The sequence below is a fragment of the Bombus affinis genome, chromosome 2 (genome assembly GCF_024516045.1).
Source record: "Bombus affinis isolate iyBomAffi1 chromosome 2, iyBomAffi1.2, whole genome shotgun sequence".
In the NCBI taxonomy this organism is placed as follows: Eukaryota; Metazoa; Arthropoda; class Insecta; order Hymenoptera; family Apidae; genus Bombus; species Bombus affinis.
In genome coordinates, this window is record NC_066345.1 from 6,460,295 (window position 1) to 6,482,540 (window position 22,246).

At 34.8% G+C, this 22,246-nt stretch overlaps 1 protein-coding gene across 2 annotated transcripts in view; it reads right to left on the minus strand.

Moving 5' to 3' along the window:
• Nucleotides 1-20,758, minus strand: part of LOC126928333 (diuretic hormone 44) — a 76,030-nt gene extending 55,272 nt beyond the window's left edge. The window contains exon 1 of one of the 2 annotated variants that reach the window (XM_050744128.1): nucleotides 20,368-20,758. Coding sequence is in view for 1 of the 2 variants with exons in the window: in XM_050744124.1 (XP_050600081.1) it covers nucleotides 19,741-19,821 (81 nt within the window). In the remaining variant the exon portion in view is untranslated. Of the gene's footprint in view, nucleotides 1-19,740; nucleotides 19,864-20,367 lie in introns of those variants that run through there. The other variant, XM_050744124.1, reaches the window with a different exon arrangement.
• Between the last annotated feature and the right edge of the window lie 1,488 nt (nucleotides 20,759-22,246).

Below are 22,246 nucleotides of genomic sequence, written 5' to 3' on the forward strand. Positions count from 1 at the left end.
TAATACCAAAAAAGTACTACATAACATGGAATTCCTTCTATAAGAAAGTAATAAATCAATAAATATAAAAATATTCTATTATTATATATTTTTTAAAGACCAATCATTTTGACTGGTTTTGGTAAAAATAGCTTCGTGTCAACTATCGGTAGTTCTAGTGTTAAATACTCTCTGTCGCAAGGTTGCGGTACATTGATTTTATCGCGTACAGTAGCTCGCGAAAGTATTCGAACTTCGAAATCTCAGTAGAGATAACGTCCTAAAACCAAATTGCTTGCCTAAAATCGGATAAGATCCAATGGCAGGGTATCATCGCGTTAACACGTCAAAGCATTAAAAGGATTTACCTAACGTTTGACTATCCGAGAAATTATAAATTAACAGATGGTTGTCTAGAAGAGAAGATACAGCTATAACGAAAATAATAAATATTATCGGAAATAAATACAAAATTTAGATGTGATTTTTAAAAGAGAACAAGGGTAAAAAAAGTTTGTTATTCTCACGGCTCGATTGTTATGTTAATGCACTAGATACTGTTTGGTGATTTACCTTTTCTTTAGCGAAGATAAAGAAATTTAACTTAAAAAGAATTTGCGCGCGATTATTAGCTCTGTATCTCTAACTCAATTTACGTGAACTATTCGTTTTTCGCTTCGGCTTGTCAGCGAGGACCGATTCCACGAGAAATATGAAATTGCGTCATAATGGTACGCATTTCCCTACCCTCCATTAATTTCGTCGTCTGATTCGGTAAAGCAACGGAATCGTTGGTTTTCTACGAACTGAAGGGAAATATCTGCCCCTTGAGTTTTCCTCCTTTCCGCATGATAAAACACGAAACGCGTGTATGAAAGCAACTGCTTCATCTTTGACGTGGGCATTGATGCACTATCTGTCGCATAGTTTCACATCATACGCGCACGGACAATATTGCAGAAAGCTACATACGAACAAGTTCGCGGAAGTATTCGAACACTCTTTATGAACATGTTGCGTGCGTTATACGAGAAACACTGCAAAGTTTCATTAGCGTTATAGTAACGTTCACTTATCGTAATTATATCAAGAAAATTTGATACGATTGGAAAAATATATAGAGAAATTGCGAAATATTTAATACAAGCACATTTTGCATAGTTCACAGGAATATCTAAAGGGCAATCGTCCATGACATTAGCAAGTGTCATTATTTAGTAGGATCACCTTTAACCCTGCTGACTCCTTCGCTTTTTCCTCGCGTGTCCGTGTCTCTTCGGACATCTTCTTCTACCTTGGACTATTTTATTCATACAAAGCGTGGAATAAGCAAAAGCTACAAAAACTCGTTTGAATAGTATATTATTATTATATAGATATTTAGCAACTACGTGTATTTTGGTAATGTCTATCGAAATATAATTTTTTCCTTTTGTTTTGCGTTTACTGTCACAAAATACAATGTCTACGATTCAAGGTAAGGAGGATTCAAAGTAACGCAATAGAGAGATACTTTTTTACGTGCATAAACCAAACAATTATATGTTTAGAATTATAACAGAAAAATAATACATCGCTTCTCTAAAATGGTATAACGATGGAATGAAGGAATTACTATAATAAGGTTTCTGGATCGTGCAGCGTACTATAGGCTTAAGACGTCAATTCATACCGTGTATTATCTTTTTACTAAATATAAGTTCGTAGAAAATATCTTGCAACTTGTATGTATATTTTTAGATTGGATTCGAATGTCGATATAATTCGTAGCAGTCGCGTCTCGCTGTAGTGTCAACAAAATTTCAAAATACTTTTCTGTATACAGTGTATATAACAGCGTGTTTCACGCAACTGGAACAGGCTGTACCTCGTAAACGGTTAGGGATAGAGAAAGATGTCCTAAGTGGAAGTTAAATGCTATCAGGCAGTGCATAATATACAACTAATTATATGCATTTTTGTGTATCGGTGCATCAGAAAAACGCAACTACATCTTGCTTTTTAAATGGAAACCTATATTTTTGACTGCACCAATCGATGCAATTTCTTGTGCTTACATACCTATGCTCTAAACTTATTCATTAGGATGTTATCGAAGCTAAAAGTTCTCTGAATTATTTCAGTCTTGTAATGTAACATAACGTAGGTACACTTGCAGAGAGACTGAAATAATTCAGAGAACCTTTAGCTTTTTCTGTCCCTAACTGTTTAGGAGATACAGCCTGTTCCATTTGCGTGGGACACTCTGTGTATTGATAACGTAAACATAAAAGCTTACTGTGGCAAGTATAGGAATACTTTTGCACGAGCCACTGTAAATATAAATGATCTTATGACAAAGCACCTTTTTATCTTCTTTTGATTAAGTCGAATGTAAAAAGTTTAATTAATGCACGTAGACTTTTATGATTGGTTATGTGTATCAATATCAACCGATTTGCCTTCCGACGACTATATTTATGGATATAATAAATTTTTCTTTATCACACACGCACATACACAAACGCAAGTACTCAGAAGCGAATGCAGACATTACAGGAAATATTACCTTTTATTTCTCAGGTATTTCCACCTTTTGTCGCTATTTTCCATCCGCAACCACACAAAAGAAACTTAAGAGGGAAGCCGACTGTGACATAGTAATCGAATAATATATTTCACGATATACATCGATGGCCCAGGGCACATTATTACCAGTTGCTTACATTCGATATAGCTATATTTAAAGAAAAACAGTTTTTCGTAGACGAAATTTTCAGCACAAACAATATCGTCAAGTTATATCTTATGGCTTTATATAGGGCACGTGTTCGCAATTTCTTCCGTATACTATACACGAAAGATGTCTTTTCGTTGTTTGAACAAATTACGAAACACCAAATATCGACTTGCAACGACGATGAAATCGATTGATTCGCGGTCTGATCATATCGATAAACTCATAAAATTACATATCATACTTATATTTTGAATTCTACCTCAATTTATGCCAACATGTATCGTATAGTGAAGCTTTTATGGAATACCTGATAGAACCTACGAAGCTTATCTTGACAGTTTTCCCAAGATCGTTGACACTTTTTAAATTGAGACTTCATACGCATCAATCGATGCTTTTTTATTTTGTATAAAATTTTTTATTTTGTATGAGATGATTGTATGTACAAATGATTAACTTAAAAGATATTCTAACTTTGATTTTGTTAGGCATATCGTAGAAAAAGCCAAGGAAATATGTAAAAACGGTATTCCTGTGTTCATGTTTTCCGTGGTTTCTATAGGTAAATTCAACAAAATTGAAGTTAAAACATCTCCTAAACTAATTATTTTCAGATATATACGATTGTCTCAATATTTTTTGTAGAGAATAAAAAAGCATATCCACCGGTGCATCAAAAAGTATGTGGCTCCATTAAAAAAAGGAGTTAATGGCCCTGAAAAAGCTGTCAAAATCATCTTCACAGGATTTTTGTATTTAGTCACCACCAAATGCAAACCATTTAAATCCCTTTCAGTAATTTTTCTTATGTCCCTGACAGTAGCCGAAATATTATTTATTATTATCATTATTATCATCATTCTTCTTCTTCTTCTTTCATTCTTTAACGTTGCATCAACAATACGGTCACTAGCGATGGTATATTTCCTGTCTCTAGATTTCGTCCCATAGAGCTGCTGATTTTACGAATCTCAAGACGCTTTTCCTGCTTTGTTCCGTATATAATATGTACTTCTTTGAGTATTTTGCGTTATTATTATTCTTTCGTTAAGTCATCGCCAGTTACAAGTTCAGATAATAACGTTATGTTACGAACATAAGTAAGGAAGTTAATTCGATAATATTACAAAAGTACACGAGTAGATATGCAAGCAACGATTTTTCTTTGATATAGCACTGATTTGTCAGTACAAACTCCGAGTCTTATTCCCATCATCGTTACGTACAAATAATTCATATCACCCGAAACAATACGCCCATTTCCACTCGAAACTCTCATCAGGATAACAGAGATCAATTTTCGTTCAACTTCTGATGTCGTGAGTGCCATTAAAATTGTCAAGCACAGAGTTTCGACATTGCAAAGTTCAAAGTGCGCCATCCAGCTTAAATGACAAAAGTTTATCATAAAACATATTCGCCCGGCGATATGAGCCTTTTACAACGTGAGATAGATGTAGTTGCCATTCCGGAGGATTAGAATCAACGACGTAGTGTCACGATTTTTCCACGTTACCGGCTGACGACCAATAAACCTTTAACCGTTTGCTTAACGGTCAGCCAAATCCCGTGTCGCCTCTCCGTCGTCTGCGACCAACGAAATTTTTACAACCGTAGGTGGTGCGCTCAAAAGACAGGTAGCAGCGCGCGTTAACGAATACGTGTTCCAGTGTGTCGTGACATTTTGAAATATTCCTTCGGTCGCGTTATTTGCATGCACCCGAGACGCGGAACTGTGCACTTGTAAAAGCGTCTAAATGTATGGCTTTTACATGGAAAATTCATAAACACGTCTTGCAAGGTACACGCGGGAATTACAAGTTGCTACGCACGGAATTGATGCGAACGTAGCGACGTGTACGGGCTAATATTAACGCGGTGTACCGACCTGTCTTGAAAAACTAGCGTGGGCGAGGAAAATATTGCGACTAGAACGAAAATCGAAATTGCCTTAGAAACTTCATCTTTCAGAAAATTGAGTTTGCAAAGTAGTGAAGTAAACGCGTTATTTCGCATGTGGAAGCAAGAAGAAAATGTCAAGTAAAATTTTATCGTTTGGCTTGACTCGCACGATTTAACTGGTGTTATATTACTGAGATTAGGATGCTGAAAAAATGCTCAGTTTTGCACCTTCTTGCGAACGAAAATTTATTACTCGACCGTCTCTTGAGGAACAAAAGACGTTTCTTGGCATTTATCGGACGCGTGATGGGAAAGTTGGAAAAAATGAGCGCAAACATGTGAGATACAGTGGCGTTACGCTTGTCTATTATAACTTGTCACTTGTCGATTCGTTAATATCATCAGATAGTAGATAATTATGCGAAAGGTATTATTAATATTCTTATTATATTTGTTGTTGTTTAATTCTAAATTTCTTGTTTACACGAATTTCGATTTAGATTCAGTCGACATGATCTCTAACTTATAACATTCCTCTTGTAACTCTTGCAAATAGCTTTTACAAATCTTTGGATTGTCATTCTTCGTAAATGAAAAATCAGCGTTCGATCAATTCAAGAATAGTTGATTTCTGACTTGATAATTTAGTGCTAAAATATCGATGCGTTTTGTTCATTTTTCATTAAATTGAAAAAAACATTAAAAAATATTTAAAGAAAGTGTGAAAAATTTTGTTTACCAAAACGAGAGCAGGATGAAGATATAAAAATTCGAGAATCGCGGTAGAACTAAATTAATTGATGAGCTGCTGACCAATTTGTTTTTAATTTTCCATGTCAGATTTTCTTGCTTTTTAAACGATAACGAGTAATCGATATTATAAAACAATGGTCTATATCTTAACTTATTACGAAAAAATTTGTAATAAATACTTTTATCCTGATCTCTGTGACTTCATCGTTTATGGGAATAATATCATATTATTCTATATCAGTCTCAACATTCATACGACATAGTAATATCGTATCATTACATCGTAGAAAAGTTATAAATCATGAAGATATAAATATCGAGATAAAAGAATTTACTAAACTTTTTCATGATTTATATTCAAGAATCAGGAATTTACAGATACATATACAAGAATCATATAGAATGCAGAGGAAAATGAGCAAATATGAAATGATGCCATTTTTTGTAAACCTGACAAACAAATATCAGTTAAACGATTATAGGCTGTCATTTACTCTGACAACCGTTTATTTCGTTAAAAACTTTTTTCCGCAATACACTCGTGTAGAAATATGGCTCAAGTTACTAATATGCGGATTCTGAACACATGACAAATGTGCTAGTGCAGAGTTTGACACTTGCACATAGATTATTGCAAGTGGCTATTTATTTAATTAATTCCTTAGAAATGTGATTTTATAGCCACAGTGTCTTAATCGATAAGAACGATAAAGCTACTTTTTGTTCGTTTCCATATCGTACCTAATGTCAGTGTTCCATATTTGGCTACCTATTGTGTATTACAAGATAATTCCTAATAAAATCAAATTGTTTACAAAAGTAAACAAATACAAAAAATAACATTAATTCAGTATCGAAAATTGTTCGCTACGCTAGAAATGCAAGACCGCTCTGAAATCGTGGAATTGTTCGAACGAAGTTTCAACGATCACTTAGAAAAATTGGAGCGTATCAAGAGGAAATTAGAAATGCCGGAGTATTCTTTCGTTTTTCTGAAGAGAGGCAAACACGAGGAAAAGTGATTTTCCTTGCGAGCCCTTCAATTTATTATCGAACCTTATGGAACCAAGGGGTGTCCTAATATTTACGAATACCAGCGTACACATTGACACACCAATAAATAGTGAAGTTAACCCCGACGACGCTGCTATTATTGCGCCAACCACTTTCTACGTTCAAAGATACATTACGAAATGAAAAGTTGCGCTTGTGCGCCGAACAGATACCGAAAGTAATTGCAGGTAGCTAAAAGCGTAGCCAGGTGTAGTCGAGCACGAAAAAATTTCCTCGCAATTTCGATGCGTTCCTACGTAATCGGAAATGGAGTTCACGTGGTAATCGCGCGATCTCGACTCGTGTACGATCATTAAATAGCTTTCAGTGTTCGATAAGAATAAATTCGAATCTTCGTTTGAATGCGCTGCCACTTTCTACCGCCTCTTTTCCCTGTCGTTATCGCTTTTGTGAAGGCTGCTTGGCTAAAAGGGGCAGGGGAATTTTTGAGGGAAATTGTTCGCACCCTTTACGATTTTAAGCAACGAATCCTCAAGGAGATCTTAATTCTTCAGAAAGTATTTGATAACGTCCGATGAATAATTCATTTAGTACTCTGCATTGTAACGAGATCTACTCGTTACTTTGCATAATTTACAATAAAAGCTGGATTTAAATTTACGCAGTTGAAAGATAAGCACTAAATTCTAAAGGAATTTAGTCATCTGGCAGTTGTTTTAATGTGTCGCTTTCTGGATTTATTAGAGCAAGTATTTCAGGGTTCTCTTGTATGATAATTTACTAAGACGTAATTAGATTGCAGACTTTTATGCATTTAAATGAAAGGAAATTTGAACACGTAGAAATGCGTATAATACGTCAAAATATTTATACAAAATATCCAAACTACTTGTAATATTTATGCAATAAGCAAACCAATTTCTAAGTTCAATTTTTTGTATTATTATATATTCCGAAAGATACAAATTTCCGTAAGTATCCGCAGTCTAGCAATAAAAATTAATTAATTGACAAATGATAGATCGTAGATTATAGATCTTTTTTATACATTTTTTAATAATTATACAATTTTACGTTAAATAGGATAACTGGATGACTCTTAATCTACAAAATTTACCTGCAGAATTTTTTCAATGTCACTACCAACTTTCTTTCCATCGTGTAAGATCGCTACTGATAGATGAAGTTTAATTATGCAGGAGGAACCACGTAATATTTTGTTTACACTGTTTCTTTGATTAATGATTGATTAGAGTGCAGTATAGCGCTCAACCGAGGTACGGCAGAAACTTGATTGCCCGAGCTAATCATCACGCATTCTTTGAAACTTTGTTCTCATAGTTCCCATTTTTTTCATTCGAAAAATATCCTTTACTTTTTTCTGACTATTTTACAAATATTAATATTAGACACACAGGAACGACAGGTTTTTGAATAAGGATTTAACGATTTCTGTTCATTTCTACTCTCATTTTTCTCTTTCTTACACACACTTATTCTTAATTTTCCCACTAATCAACATTCCGATAATCGATCCTCCCATTAATCAAGGTTCCATTGTAGAGGAAATATTTTCCCAGTATTTCGAGCATTTGCAACCTCGATAAAAATTTATTTCCGATTACATGAACATATCTAGCAGATGCTGTGGCTGACAAAAGTACTGGCACAGAAAATAACATTTCAAAACGTTTCGTATAACGCACGTAAATATGATAATACATAAAATATAATAAAAACTACTGCGATAAGCATTCGAATACGTTCACGAGCCACTGTCATTTCATCAATTTCCTCTACTCTTTGTTCCGTCTGGTTGACCGAATCCACAAATAAAAGCGGCTCGAATATCGCGGCCCAATTTCTTCTCGACACCAGGCGCGAAACGTTGACCCAGTCACGTGGCACGCAGTAATCTTTCTTTTTCCGAGTTCTTCAACTCGTTATCGAGAGCTGCTGTCCCGACCTTCAATCATAGTTGTCGTTTCGTATTGAACTGCACGGTTTTATCGCAGAGAGCAATGCCGCGACTGAAAATTACAACGAGCCGCGGCGATCAAGTGCGTTTCCACGACGAACGCCGCGATAACGATTTCAGCTCTTTGGCGCCGGTCACCGCGATAACCGAGCGATTTTTACCAGTAGCCGCGTAATTGCTTCTAATTTTACGCGGATTTATCGACGATCGTTGTCGTCGCGATTCTTTCTCTGCTCGTTGAACGCGAGTCTGCAGACACGCTGCGTGATTTATACTTTACATGTCCTACGTAATGATAAATTCCGAGACACGGAGCGCACGACCGCCTCTCGCAAGACTAATTACCGGCCTATCTCGAGAACCAGTTAGCCGATCGTAACATGGCTATTCCTATTCCATTATTACGCATAATAACCGGTAGCTCGATAACATTTCTCTCTTCTGTCTGGCTGTTCCCGGCGCGCGCTACACGCGTATCGCCTAAATTATTAATCGTCTGGTCGTTTCGTACTCTATTTGCGAGCTACAATTCCAGAATCGTTGAAACCTGTTTGATTTTCAGCGTAGCTTCGCGCTTTGACTTACATGCAACGTTCCCATGTTTGTTCATGTTTTGCTATTTCTGGATTTCTTTTTTTTTTTTGTTTTTTGTACCATTTATATTTTCATGTTCGTGGATATTATTATTATTCGTATTCTAATATTTTGAACGCTAAAGCTCGATAATACGTTATTATCGGTTATAATGTTAGCTGGTGTCACTGGATATCGGTTGTTATTGGTAATAATGTTACTAGCAGTGGCGGCTTGCCCTTAAAAGCCCTTGCTTTATTATCGCCGATATTAAATTTATATATATTTATCTGGAAACCGTCATTTTCTCGTTTGTAATACGATACCGATTGATAGAGTTTTATAGAATAATTACCCTTATTAATGATATTATTTTTTCAAACTGCATTGATCTTTTCTATTAGGTCGTCCGAAAAGTTTCTTTCGTTTTATAAGGAAATAATGGATGCACAATATTTTCTGTTTTAATAATGATAATTTTATATAATAATAATTTTAATAATTAATTTTAATAATTTAACAATTTTAATAATAACAATAAAATAATAATTTTATCGAATTACGTATGATCTATTTTGTTTTATCAAAATAAAGATCACAACGTTCGACAGATTAGGTTTGGTGTTTGTATAAAAATGCATCGTTGTAAAAGACGTGTCTAGAAAAGACACTTTTCGGACAACCTGATACTTTCGTTGCTACAGCCACACCGCTGTAGATTCTTACGATCTACCGGTTACTAGATATCATTGCATAATATTAACGTACGGTATCGCTTGCATCTGCTTCATTTTGTTATATTTTTCACTTAGGTTCGCTGGAACCTATATTATTAACCGTCTAATTGTCTCGTATTTTATTTACTGGTTAGAATTTCAAAATAAATGTGTAAAATCTATTTAACTTGGATCCCAGTTTTACGTTTTAATTTACACGTAACGTTTCGATATTTGTTATTGATTCTACCGCGATATTTTGGAATCTGTATATTACTTATATTTTGACATTTTTAAATTTTCATGTTACAACTTGATGATACATTCTTCGTTACTGTTGACATCGTTAGATATCACCAAATGTTATTAGTGTTTCTACAGTTAAATTTCTACAGTTATTAAAAAACTTTTATCAGTATATTATTTGCGTTTTGTAAAATTTTTTCAAGCTTCATCGCCGCTATAACCGGATATGGTTATCCTGATTACACGTATTGGTAGAGTTCGAAACCAATCTGAAAACGTACGTAAAAATTGTAAATCGTTTGCCGCAAATAGCGTGTAAAAAATTGTATACGAATGGTATAGGAAAATAAAAAATGAATCGTTTTGAATATGTAAAAGCGTAGATATCTCTGTGATAAATATTTTAAAGCTTATATTTTCCGATTTGTCACAAGTTTTGTTGATATAATCACGATAGCGATCACGATACTAATGAAGTTTAAAAAAATTTTCGTATAACGCGTGTTTAAAAATTTCTGTTTTCGACACGATTTTTGATGCTTTCTATCGAAATTGTTTTTCAGTTTGGATTAACGAACACTTTTTACGTTTGCGCTACGGATCAATTAAAAATATTGCACTTTGTTTACGCTAAAAATTGCACATGGTGTTTGCTAAAGCGAGCTCGCGCACGATAGTAGGAAAAAGAGAAATTTTCGAAAGTTGATCCACTGTCGCTGTAAAGTAACTTAAAAAGTCACAAGAATGCATGAAAAAGAGCGAAAAAGCCCAATACGAATAACAATAGTGGCAATGCTATTCCACGATATTCGCTATAACCTACTGCAAACGAAAAACCAAACCACAGTGCTGTACTTGTTGCATCAAAGGAATTAAAATTTCATCGAACAATATACCAATCAAAGGAATAAAAGATACGTTCGAAAAAGAACTAGAGGAACGCGTGTTAATTTTCAAAAATCCGGTGAATATACAAGAAAGGTAAAGGTAAATGGATAAATATGACGAATATTTTCAAGCAAAATTTAAACGTTGCACGAGAAGATATTTCGTTCTTTTTTTTTATACATTTCTTTTTTATACAGTTTATTGTAAGTATCATATTTAAAACAACTGCGAAAAGAATTCTCTTCATTCTGAATTCACTGAATAACACAAACTGTACCTTTAATGCTTCCACGTTTCACCCTTATCATAAATCCCGCACAGCTTTATTATAGCCGTTACAATACGTTACTCAAACTTGTCATAAACAGTTGTTTTATTTTAGCTTTTGCGATAAAGATCACGCGAGAAGTTTCACGCAATTACCTGGAGCTTGCAAAGATAATACCAGAATGACGTATCGTACGAATAAAATCTGTTTGATATTATGAATATGCGTGGACCAGCATATAACGATATTAGCTATATATATATAGAAATTGCAATATCGTTATAGTGCAATAGCAAGTGATATATAATACATTGACAAGTAAATACATTGCCAATTACGTTTATTAGGAAACTAACACAAAGTTGAGTGAAGTATCGAAACTAAATTCTTTTGTTCACAGTTCTTGATAGTATGCTGTGTTTTGTGTTTGCGAAATGTCAGAACGAAGTGCCACGTGTTATAAAAAATACCACCGAAACCTGAGGAACTACAAATATTTCATCCAAAAGACATCGTGAAAGTTCAAAAAAATTTCTTTATTCTATTATGAAAAAAAATATCGAAAAAATCGAACTGAAATACCATCCTTCTTTTCCGAAATCAACAATTTGTTAATTGTTAGTACGTTAATTTTACGCGAACTGCAGTGGCTAGAAAAAGTATCTACATGTTGTATTATAACATATTCTACCGTAACATTTCATGTATCATTCATATATCATATATCATATATCATTTCATATATCAACCCCTTGATGTGCGATTTAATTGAGATTAATTATTACCATTATTTATTTAAATTATGGTCATCCAGGCGAGTCAAACTCAGACTCGTTTGAAGCCAAAGGATTAATGTAGTAATCGAACGTATAATTATATTTAATATCTATATATTATAACGTATCATAACATTCACATATTACCTAATTATGTCCAAGTTTATTAAATTCCATATCATTAGATGCTAGTGTATGCATTTCATGTGGCTCCAAAAATTTGATAATACGAAAATACGTATATGTATACGTAGAGCCTGATAAAAAAGTCAAATACAGTCCACCGAGGTCAAAGGTGAAGCTGATTTTCAGCATGGACAGAGTATTTATATCTGACGATGAAGAAACGCCACTTAATGTTAGTCAATCCGCTGTAATTGTCCTCTTTTTTTTTTACATCAATAAACCACGAGTCGAATTTAACTTAAATTTGTTTAGCTAGAAGACGATTAAAAATTATTTTTATACCCACCCATGACCCCAGTATTTGCTTTCCGTCTCGAAACATTCATAAAAATCATTTTAATCGCTTCTCCTGATTCTCCCAAAATTTCGCTTAAGGATGCTTTCCGCTCATCTTCATCTCGCGATTAATCTTTCTCGGCGTCTCTCCTCTTTGTACAGGCTATTTCATAACACGTGGCAACCGCTTCAGGCGATACAAAAACAATGGACAAAATTCATATCGCAAATACGCGTCCTATCTGACTCTGCTTCAAACTTATGGTCACTTTTGTGTTTCGATAACGCGCAACTTCTTATCTTCACGGAAGATGCTCCAAACGACTATCCACGATCTGCGTGCAGACTTTTACAATCGTCGTATCGAAGAATTTCGCAATTTTTCAAAAATTCAATTGTACATGGAATGATGTTCTAGTCATTTCGAACACTTTCAATGAATATAAGTTGTCGGACTATTGTAACGCAAAAGTGTCTGTAACTTTGAAACGACGTCAAACACGACACATATTCGCACAAACATTTTTCATCTTTTCTTTTTTGTGTTCCTTGCTCACTCCCGATATCGTTGGTCCCACGTGTTATGAAACAGCCTGTATAAACCTCTTTTAAGTGTTCAGTTCCACGCTTATACATCAGACAGGTGGGGAAAAATTCATCGAAAAGTAAGAACAGGTGCGAGCACTTTTTCCAGCCACTGTACTTACAAGCGGAACGATCGGTGCGAATTTAACGACAGCTCGTTGACCCAGGACGCAACATTAACGAAAGCGTTTAATCTAGTTTACGGCAATACAGATGGCGATAATTTTGTTAAAGCAAGAGCTGTCAACGGCTCGCCATTGTCGACACGGAACAATCGACGATATTCTATAGCCGATCTCGAGAAGCGTTTCCGATGGGAAATCGATGGCTGACGTACCGTTTGAAACTTTCGACGGGTTCTCGATTGCCGGCGATCAACCGGATTGAGATACGAAAGAAATTGAATTAACGATCAGCCGGTCGGATGCGCGGCGCCGGAAACGCTGCACTGAGAGGCTTAAAACGAATATATAGGAATATATATAGTCTATATATAGACGGCCGACCCATCGCGTCGCGTTCAAAACTTTCAATCAAGTTCAAAGAAAGGAAGCTTGTAATTCGCGAGCAGAACTGCAAGATCGAAATGATCCCCAGAGCCATATCGCTGCGCTTCCAGGAAGAAGACACAACGACGCACCTCGAGGGAAGAGAACTCGAGTTTGCCCCCATCTTTACCTTTACGTTCGTCCGAAGAATCTCTTAACTCCCGGTTGACATACTATGCCGAACAGAAAGTAAGAGTTGAATTTCCAATTACTCGTTCCGAATCGCACGGTGCAAGTTTAGCGTAAGTTTTTCCGCTCGAATACTCCGTCGTTTCATCTGCTTCTCCTCCGTTCGTTTTTTAACTATCCGAGCGTAACAGGAGCCTCGAAATTGAAGTTCCAGCTTCAACCAGCCAGGAGACGAATTTAATTTGAAGATTGGAAGAGAACGATAATTGTTTTTCATATGGTCGCTGACGGTAGATTTAGCGAAGTTCTGAACGCGAAGAGTTTTGAACTCGTTGCGGCGTATGAAGAGTTCCAGCAGATCGATAGTTATGCGTATCCCTTGGACGAGGAACAAGGGGATACGGATGAAAGAAGAATACGTGATCCTTGTAAATCCTTAACGCTTTTCTTTCAACTTTGCTTTTATGACCGACAGAAATAACATAAGGTAGCCGTTGCTGCTCTGACACGTAAGAAATTCCATCTGGTTGATCGTTTTGTTGCCTGAATAGAGCAATTTTAGTACACAAGAGACATTTATCCCTGGTTTAACGGTGTATACGCGATGTAATAAAAATGGAGGTTTTGCACCAAATGTACTACGCTTTATTTTAATCCGCTCGAGTAAAGTGAAAGGTATAATGATAGGCCGCGTTCTAAAACCTTACAAATCATCTAAAACGAATAACGTTATGTCATTTCATAAATTATTGCCTTTTGAGAGTTCCAGACAATGGATTACGATAGTAGTTTTATAGGGAAAAAAGAAATATTGGGTTGACAACTAAGTGATTGCGGATTTTGTCATTACCACCTAATGCCCAAAGTGCCCAGATATTTCTAACTAATTATGTGTCAGTAATTGATCGGTTACATATTTTCCTCGTCATTTCTTTGTCATTACCACCTAATGACAAATTCCGCAATCACTTAGTTGCCAACCCAATAAAAGAGTTAATGGAGAAATGACGAGGAAAATATATAACGGATCAATTACTGACACGTAATTAGTGAGAAATGTCTGGACACTTTGGGCAGACGCTGTAGATTTGCAGCATGTAAATTTAACCAAAGTGTAGAAATTAATGATAAATTAATAACTGTAAGAAACGGTACACGGTTGGAATGTAGAAATGAAACGATCAATATTTTCTGTATCGTTACATATATTCAGATATTATCGATAATGGCAATGTTTGTGTACTTTCAGTACACAAATATGTATTTGTAGAAATGTATGTATAGTAAACAGTTATATTTGTATGCAACATAGTCCTATAGGGTTTAGATTTAATTTCTTAGGATCAGTTTTATCATTGCGTATTGCCTTTCAAAAATCTATTTGATCAGATTAAATTATTTTAATTAAATGAATTAATTATAATACACTTTTAAACGTAATTATGGTGATTGTGAAGAATAAGACCATTGCAATTTGATTCATCTGCAATTTTTCACGAGAAATTTTATCATATTGATTCATCGTATCATAGTAATAATTGAGAATAATAGCAAGTAGAAATTATTAATCTTCGATGTTTAAAGGTGATATGTATTTATGATAACACGAACAATAACCTGTTGAAATGTGATAAACTTATTTTCCTGATATTTTCTTAACACGATCATACTAACTCATGTTTGAAGAAATGTTTATAAAAACACCAATAAAAGTCTCTAGAAATATTTGTAAAATCGTGCATCCATTTAAAAAAATATACGAAATATCCCACGTTATACGATATTTTTCATGCCATGTAGACGTAAAAAGTGAGAACTACATCTTTTTATCCAATTTTTAACTGTCTTATTCTAAATATTTATAAAAGCGACCATCTAAAAAACAAAAAAATAAAACGTACGAAATAGTCCCTACACACAATATTTCCTATACTAAACCAAGAGTTTTCCTAAAAGCTATCGTTAACTGTTTCGTTATAAACATTTGCAAAAGCATTTTCTTATTTGAAAAACATTTTATACCATATTTTTAATACTAAACCAAAAACCGTATAAACATAAATAAAATAAAATAAAATAAAATAAAAAATAAATAAAAGTCACGCTTTTTCCACTTTTGGGAGGCGTCATCGTCGAAGTCGTATCTCGATAGAAAGACCACTCATGCAGAAAAAGTGATATTTTTATTTCGCCATTCAGATTCATCCGTATGTCACAGATCTTTGAATTGACATTTAAATGGGGCAACGAATCAACGTAAAATAACAGAGCTGCGTACACGCGTCAAGCAATGCACGAAGGCGGCACGAATAGTTTCACGGTGCAATATGGAGGAAATCCAATATCCTCGATACCCGCAGGAATCACAGCCTGGTCTCTAGTCCCGTCGAGTCTAAATGCAATCGCGAAAAGAAAGAAGGAATCGCGACTATTTACGATAAACACGGTTTATACAATCCTTGTATTTACTTGGGCGAATCGTCTTTCCTTTGATTACCTATTACTATCAAAACGTAGTCTTACATCGCGATAGAATCTCTAAACTTATTACACATGAGAATACAGAACGTTTCACGTTGAAAAATTTAATTCCCGTTTAAGTTCAGGGACAGATATTAAATTTATTCGGTCAAAAAAAAAAAAAAAGAAAAAAGGAAAAGAGAGAAAAGTCACAAATAAGTTGTCTTTACCGATAAGAAATTATTTACAAAATAGAAAGAAATACGCAAATAGAGATATTTGAAATATTCTAGAAAGTCTTACGTTGCTTCTCGCATACGGTGGCTAACAAAATTATTCGTGCGCTTACTATAACGTTCTTATATTTATATCGTGTTATGTAAAAAATTTTGAAATTTCATTAGCGCTGTAACGAGACTTTCACGATTATGTTGGCAAAACTTGTAGCCAGTCCGAAAGTATATACGCAAGTTGCAAGATATTTATTACGAGCTTGTTATTTAGTACAAAATTGATGTACAGCGTGAATAATCGCTTTAAGTACACAACAAGCGTGAAAAATGATCGCACTGAATACCGCGAGGTTTATTAATATACCTATTTAAACAGTTTTGTGATCTCTGCAAAATGCAAGTACTGATGTAATTTCGCTGTCGTACACTTGTTGCAATCAATAATTAGGAATTTTATATTCCCATTTCTTCTTAACGTATATTTCACTACGTATATCTGTTCCAAATATCTTACAACTGCCGTATACATTTTCAGAATCGTTTAAAATTCGATCGATATAGTCACGATAGTCGTCATTATAGCATTAATGAAACTTCAAAATGTTTCGTACAATGCAAATAATATTTCAAAACGTTTAGAAACAATTATTAATATATCAATAAAAAAGTGCTGCCATATGTGTTCGTCGAATACTTTTGTGTGTGTGGTCTCTGCAAAATATATGTAAATACTTGTACTAAATATCTTGCAATTTTCCAAAACTCTTTCCTGTATATTTACAGAATCGTTTAAAATTCGATCGATATAGTCACGATAGTCGCCATTATAGCATTAATGAAACTTCAAAATGTTTCGTACAATGCAAATAATATTTCAAAATGTTTCGTATATTGCAAATGATACTTCAAAACGTTTCGAAACAATTATTAATATATCAATAAAAAAATTCTGCTATATGTGTTCGTTGAATACTTTTGTAAAAATATATGTAGATACTTGTACTTTTCTATTTTTTCAGATTTGCAAAATTGCAATTTTTTGCAATTTTCCAGAACTCTTTTTTGTACATTTTCAGAATCGTTTAAAATTTCGAAACAATATAATCATGATAGTTGTAGCTTATTAATAAAATTTCAAAATGTTTCGTATAATATACGTAATACATTCATAAAGGATGTCGACGTGTGTATGGATACTTTGAGTTACTGTACAACATCAAAAATAGTAACTGCACTAAATTGTACGGAATAGAACTGTACTAAAATTCGGATATTATGGTGCAATGATTCACTTTGTTGATATTAACAAGTGTACTTTAGTCATTCTATGTCATTTGTACTTTTTTATTTTATTCTAGTAGCGCAAATTGTTTATCTTGTTTGCGATCTTATTTTTAAAATCTTATCTGTGATCGATTTTCATCGTTTTGCAGTATGTATTTTATTTACGCCGTGTCGAAGATAATCTGAGGGCTTCGTGTATAATAATTAGGCTACAGATTTTTATGTATTCATAATAAAGTTAGATGCACAATGATATGCAAAGTATACGTTGAATGTAAAAATATATAAAAATTCCAGAATAAATTTCTCGTTACAATATTTAGGGAACGATACAGAATTTTTACTTATTTTCCAGACTTTATAAAAATACGAATTTCCAGAAAAATTGGCAATTTAACAATAATTTGTATTCTCAATTCGCCATACGAGACTAAAGAATTTTAGAGACTTTAAATATAATGTTAAAGAAAATGTCGATATGAATTATGTATAAAATAATATAGATATTACTAAGTTTTTATAAATTACTTTGTTCGTAAATTATACTAGTTTCTAAATAAATAAAAGCCAATGGAAAAATTTATGAATAAAAAAACTGAGAACCATAACAAAGTTTAATAAAATTACGATACTGTCGAATTAATAAATAGAAATTCGAATGACTATAATTCTTGTTGTTTGTGCAACAGTTTCTATTCCCGATTGCATAGAAATAGTAGGAAATAAGTTTGAACAACGAACACGACGTGGTGAAATCATATTTCTATTTAATTAACTTGTAGGAAATTTTTGTTACTCGAGTACGAACGTTATTGTTGTTCTTAGAAAAATTCTACAGCTGCCTACAAATTTATGTAAAAATATACAAAACCAACTGTGCCACGCTATTCTGTAATTTTTCTCACAGTATACAAATCATTAAAAATTATCAACAATTGTCATCATAATTAAGAATGAATAATGAACCGTCGACATACATATATCGAATATTTATTTGCGAACACGAACCTACGTGCATTACGAAGAAAATTTTATCGTTGATTGAACGACTAACATTTTTTACTGTTATTTTCTATGATACATCGATTCTTTAACAATTTCCATGGTGTTTTCAACATTGGATTATTCATTTCACGTTTTAAGATATGCCGTGCAAAAATCGTTCCAAATGTGTGATGAATTATATTAAAACATAAATTCAAAAAAATAAAATAATCGTTAAAATACGAAAGTGTCGAAACATATGTATTTTGTAATATTTACTTGTATTTCAATGCACTTTATAACATATTTAATACTATTTTTGTGCAATATTATTTTAAAATATGTAAGTACAAATTAAAATGTATAAAGTAACTAAATAAATCATATCAAAATATACTCGTAAGATCTGCTTATTTAACAACGACAACGAACGATAGTAAAAGCAGAAAAATAAAAAGCCTATTTTCCAATTAGTTTCAGTTCCAATATACCAATCAGTACCAATTTCCAATATAAGAGAAAGCATAGTCTCAAATGTGTTACTTCGTGTCGCGTTCAATACACAATTAAACGATCAATAAGCGAAACCTGGAAAATCGCAGGAACGCGAAAAGTCATACCCGTTTCCTACGATTAACGGATGGAACAGCACATTTCGTTCACTTCGCGACGTACACGTTCAACGAACAGTTTCACGAATTTCCTGAAAACGTTTAAGAAGAGAAAATTAAGAGCCGAATGCGGCCTTCCGTGGATCATTTTCGGCTTCCGTATTCCATTTCGACAGCGGAGGAACGAGCTAATTAATGTGACGAGTTGGCGGTGCGCGGTATTACCCACGTTGCAGCAAGAATGGTTTATTCCAAACACGCAACGCAACGCGATATCACGCGAATGGTGCACGGTTGATCGTTAACCTCTGACGTTAACTTAACAGGTACGAGAGAAGCGAAACGTTCGTAAGATGCGGAAAACGGATAGTCGAACTATTTCGGTACGCATGATCTTCGCTTGTTTGAAGAATTGCTACGTTAATACGTAAATTGTGACGAAATGTGACGTTTTCGGTGTATGAATCACTGTTTGAGCGTACAGCTTGGCCGCGAGCAACAGTGAAGCAAAGCAAATTCTCAAAGGTCAAAAATAATGCGTTTTCGACGAAGCGATTCGGAAGAAAAAAGGAAAAGAAGAGAAAAGAAGGGGAGGAACACGATACCTTCGATACTTTTGCTCTTGCGTTTACCTTACATGCTATCGATTTACTTGACTTGCCACGACTCGAAACTGCATAATTGATCGTCGTTCTTTGCAATGTCGTTATCATCGAGAAGGATTAAACGCCTGTATCCCGCGAACACTTCTCTGTCAGTTCAGCCGAACTATAACTTTCCAATCTCTTTAATTCCCTAATCAGTCTTATCAATCTTCTTATTTTCCGCATCTGTCACTTTATTGCCGCACTTATCTGTTCCGTAGAGCGAGACACCTCCAAATCCCCGTTCCAACGAATCACTATCTAACCCTAACCGCGCGGTAAGAATAACGTAACTTCGAATGGTATCGTTTGCCCGTGATCTCCTACTAATCTGGAGATCGCGTATCGTACTGTAATCTTCAACCCCACGGCAAGGCGTGCGTAATATTCGTAACGTGGTAATTGCTGGAGGACCCGACTAACGAACGCGGCGAAGGACGAGATAGAGATTATCGAGGCAACCACCGCGAAACACTAGCAACCGCAACGAACGACAACACTCGCTTCTCCTATCGCGTCTGTCGATTTTCACCGTCCTTGTCCCGCCAAAACGAGCGCCAACCGAGAGCACGATAAAGAGAGGCGGATATGAGAAAGATAAAATTGAACTCTTACCTCGAAAATTAGAAAGCGATCGTGCAATTCCTGTCCGATGGGTCCAAGGTCCTCTTGTCACAGATAAAAATCTTCTGCCGGAGACAGAGGCAACGAAGCAGGAAAAGAAGAAGAAGAAAATCGAAGGAACGACTCGAAGTAAACAGGCGTTTTAGTCGACAGCGGCTACGGGGGAGATTTTCGTTTATCGATTTGCTTGATCCTGACAGAGCGAGTTCCGATCCTTTGCAGACAGTCGATAGTGTACGATGTTTGCTGGAACGTAGCTCGATTACGATTGTATTCGGGTGGAAGATAACCGAACTGTTTCTTCCAGGGATAACAGGTGGTACGCAGGAGTTCCTCACCGTGCAGAGTGCTAACGACGTGTGACGTTGAGGGCTCGGTGCGAGAGGGCTTTTATAGCCGACCGTGCCGGCTCGGCTCGACTACGCTCGACACGGCTTGCCATAGAGAGGAGCTGTTGGCCCTACAAACCGATTTGTCCCTTCGCCCGTTTCCACACTCGCCTCCCCTATGACCCTTGATCCTCTTCGATCAGGATTAAGGACCCGATGCTGAAATTAACAGCCGCTCGATGATAATTGACCTGTTAAATGGTCGACGTCTCGTCCACGCGATATTTCCATATTAACATTTCATTTCGGTATAATCGTGCTACAATTATAGAAACAACCTACCGCTAGATATTTACGTATTTATGACAAATCTAACGTTACGAGGATGTGGAAAATACGCGTACTTAGACTGACTGTATCATAGTGAAAAGGTATCTGTAAGTGCGCATTCCTTTTTTGCAATGAAACGCTTTTTTATTAGGTTCTATTGTTTCACTCGTGCAGCGTCAAATTTTCCCGATCGTACGGAAATATCGCTAAACGATAGAGAATTTATTATAGCTGCATGAATTTATTATATAGCATCTAATTAAGTATAAAGTGCAACGATAAGTAGAGTGGTGGAGAGATGCTTTTTTCAGTCACTGTAATGTGCAAAGTAAGTGTGCAAAGTATTCAAAATATGTTATCGATTGTAACGTGACATCTAACGAGTGAGACAAATTTTTCCTTTGGTTCTTTTTCTTCGATTGCGTTCATAGAAATATAAATTTGCGTAAAAACTAGCTGTCTAGCAATTGTAATTAAGCTTTACGGTTCTTAACTTTCCAATTTTTATTAAGATCAGAATAATTGCTTCTATCAATTTTTGCATTTATTCTTATTTCAAGTTTTTACGTGAAAGTCGATGCACAGTTGATCGCGTTAATATTCGGACACAGTACAATCTTTGTGCTTGTTGCTTCGTATAAAAAAAGGGTGATTTAAATATCGCGTTGCTTATTCTACGAGAATGTTGTAGCTCGAAAATACGTAAACAATTTCTTCCTAATGGTAATGATTAATTGTATAATTCCTTTTTAACGAAAAGGATATTGTCTTTGTTTCTTAAATTTCATGTGGACTTTTACTTTTCTTCTAATATTTCTATGATTAATAACAATAATTTAGCAATTTCATAATAACCACTACCCTTTTTTCCACGATAAATCCGAAATTATCTTTTATCAAAACCAGTATTCTTTCCTTTTCTCGGCGTGTTAAATTTCTTGGTACAATATAAAGATATTGGCGTCAATTTCTCTTCTGCCGTTAATTATACTAAATAATTATACGAAATAAATCTATTTCGTAACGCATATTGTTTTCAAGAATCGCTAGATTGACGAACGTGAACAAGTGTTCGAATATTAGTGTTACGTGAAAATAGGACAACTCTTTGTTGAAAATCTTTTGTAAAATTAAACATTGTTGCTATGAAGAAGCTGTTTACGTATCTTCTTTCTTACAGAAAGTAACAAATACAGAGATTGTGCTGTATT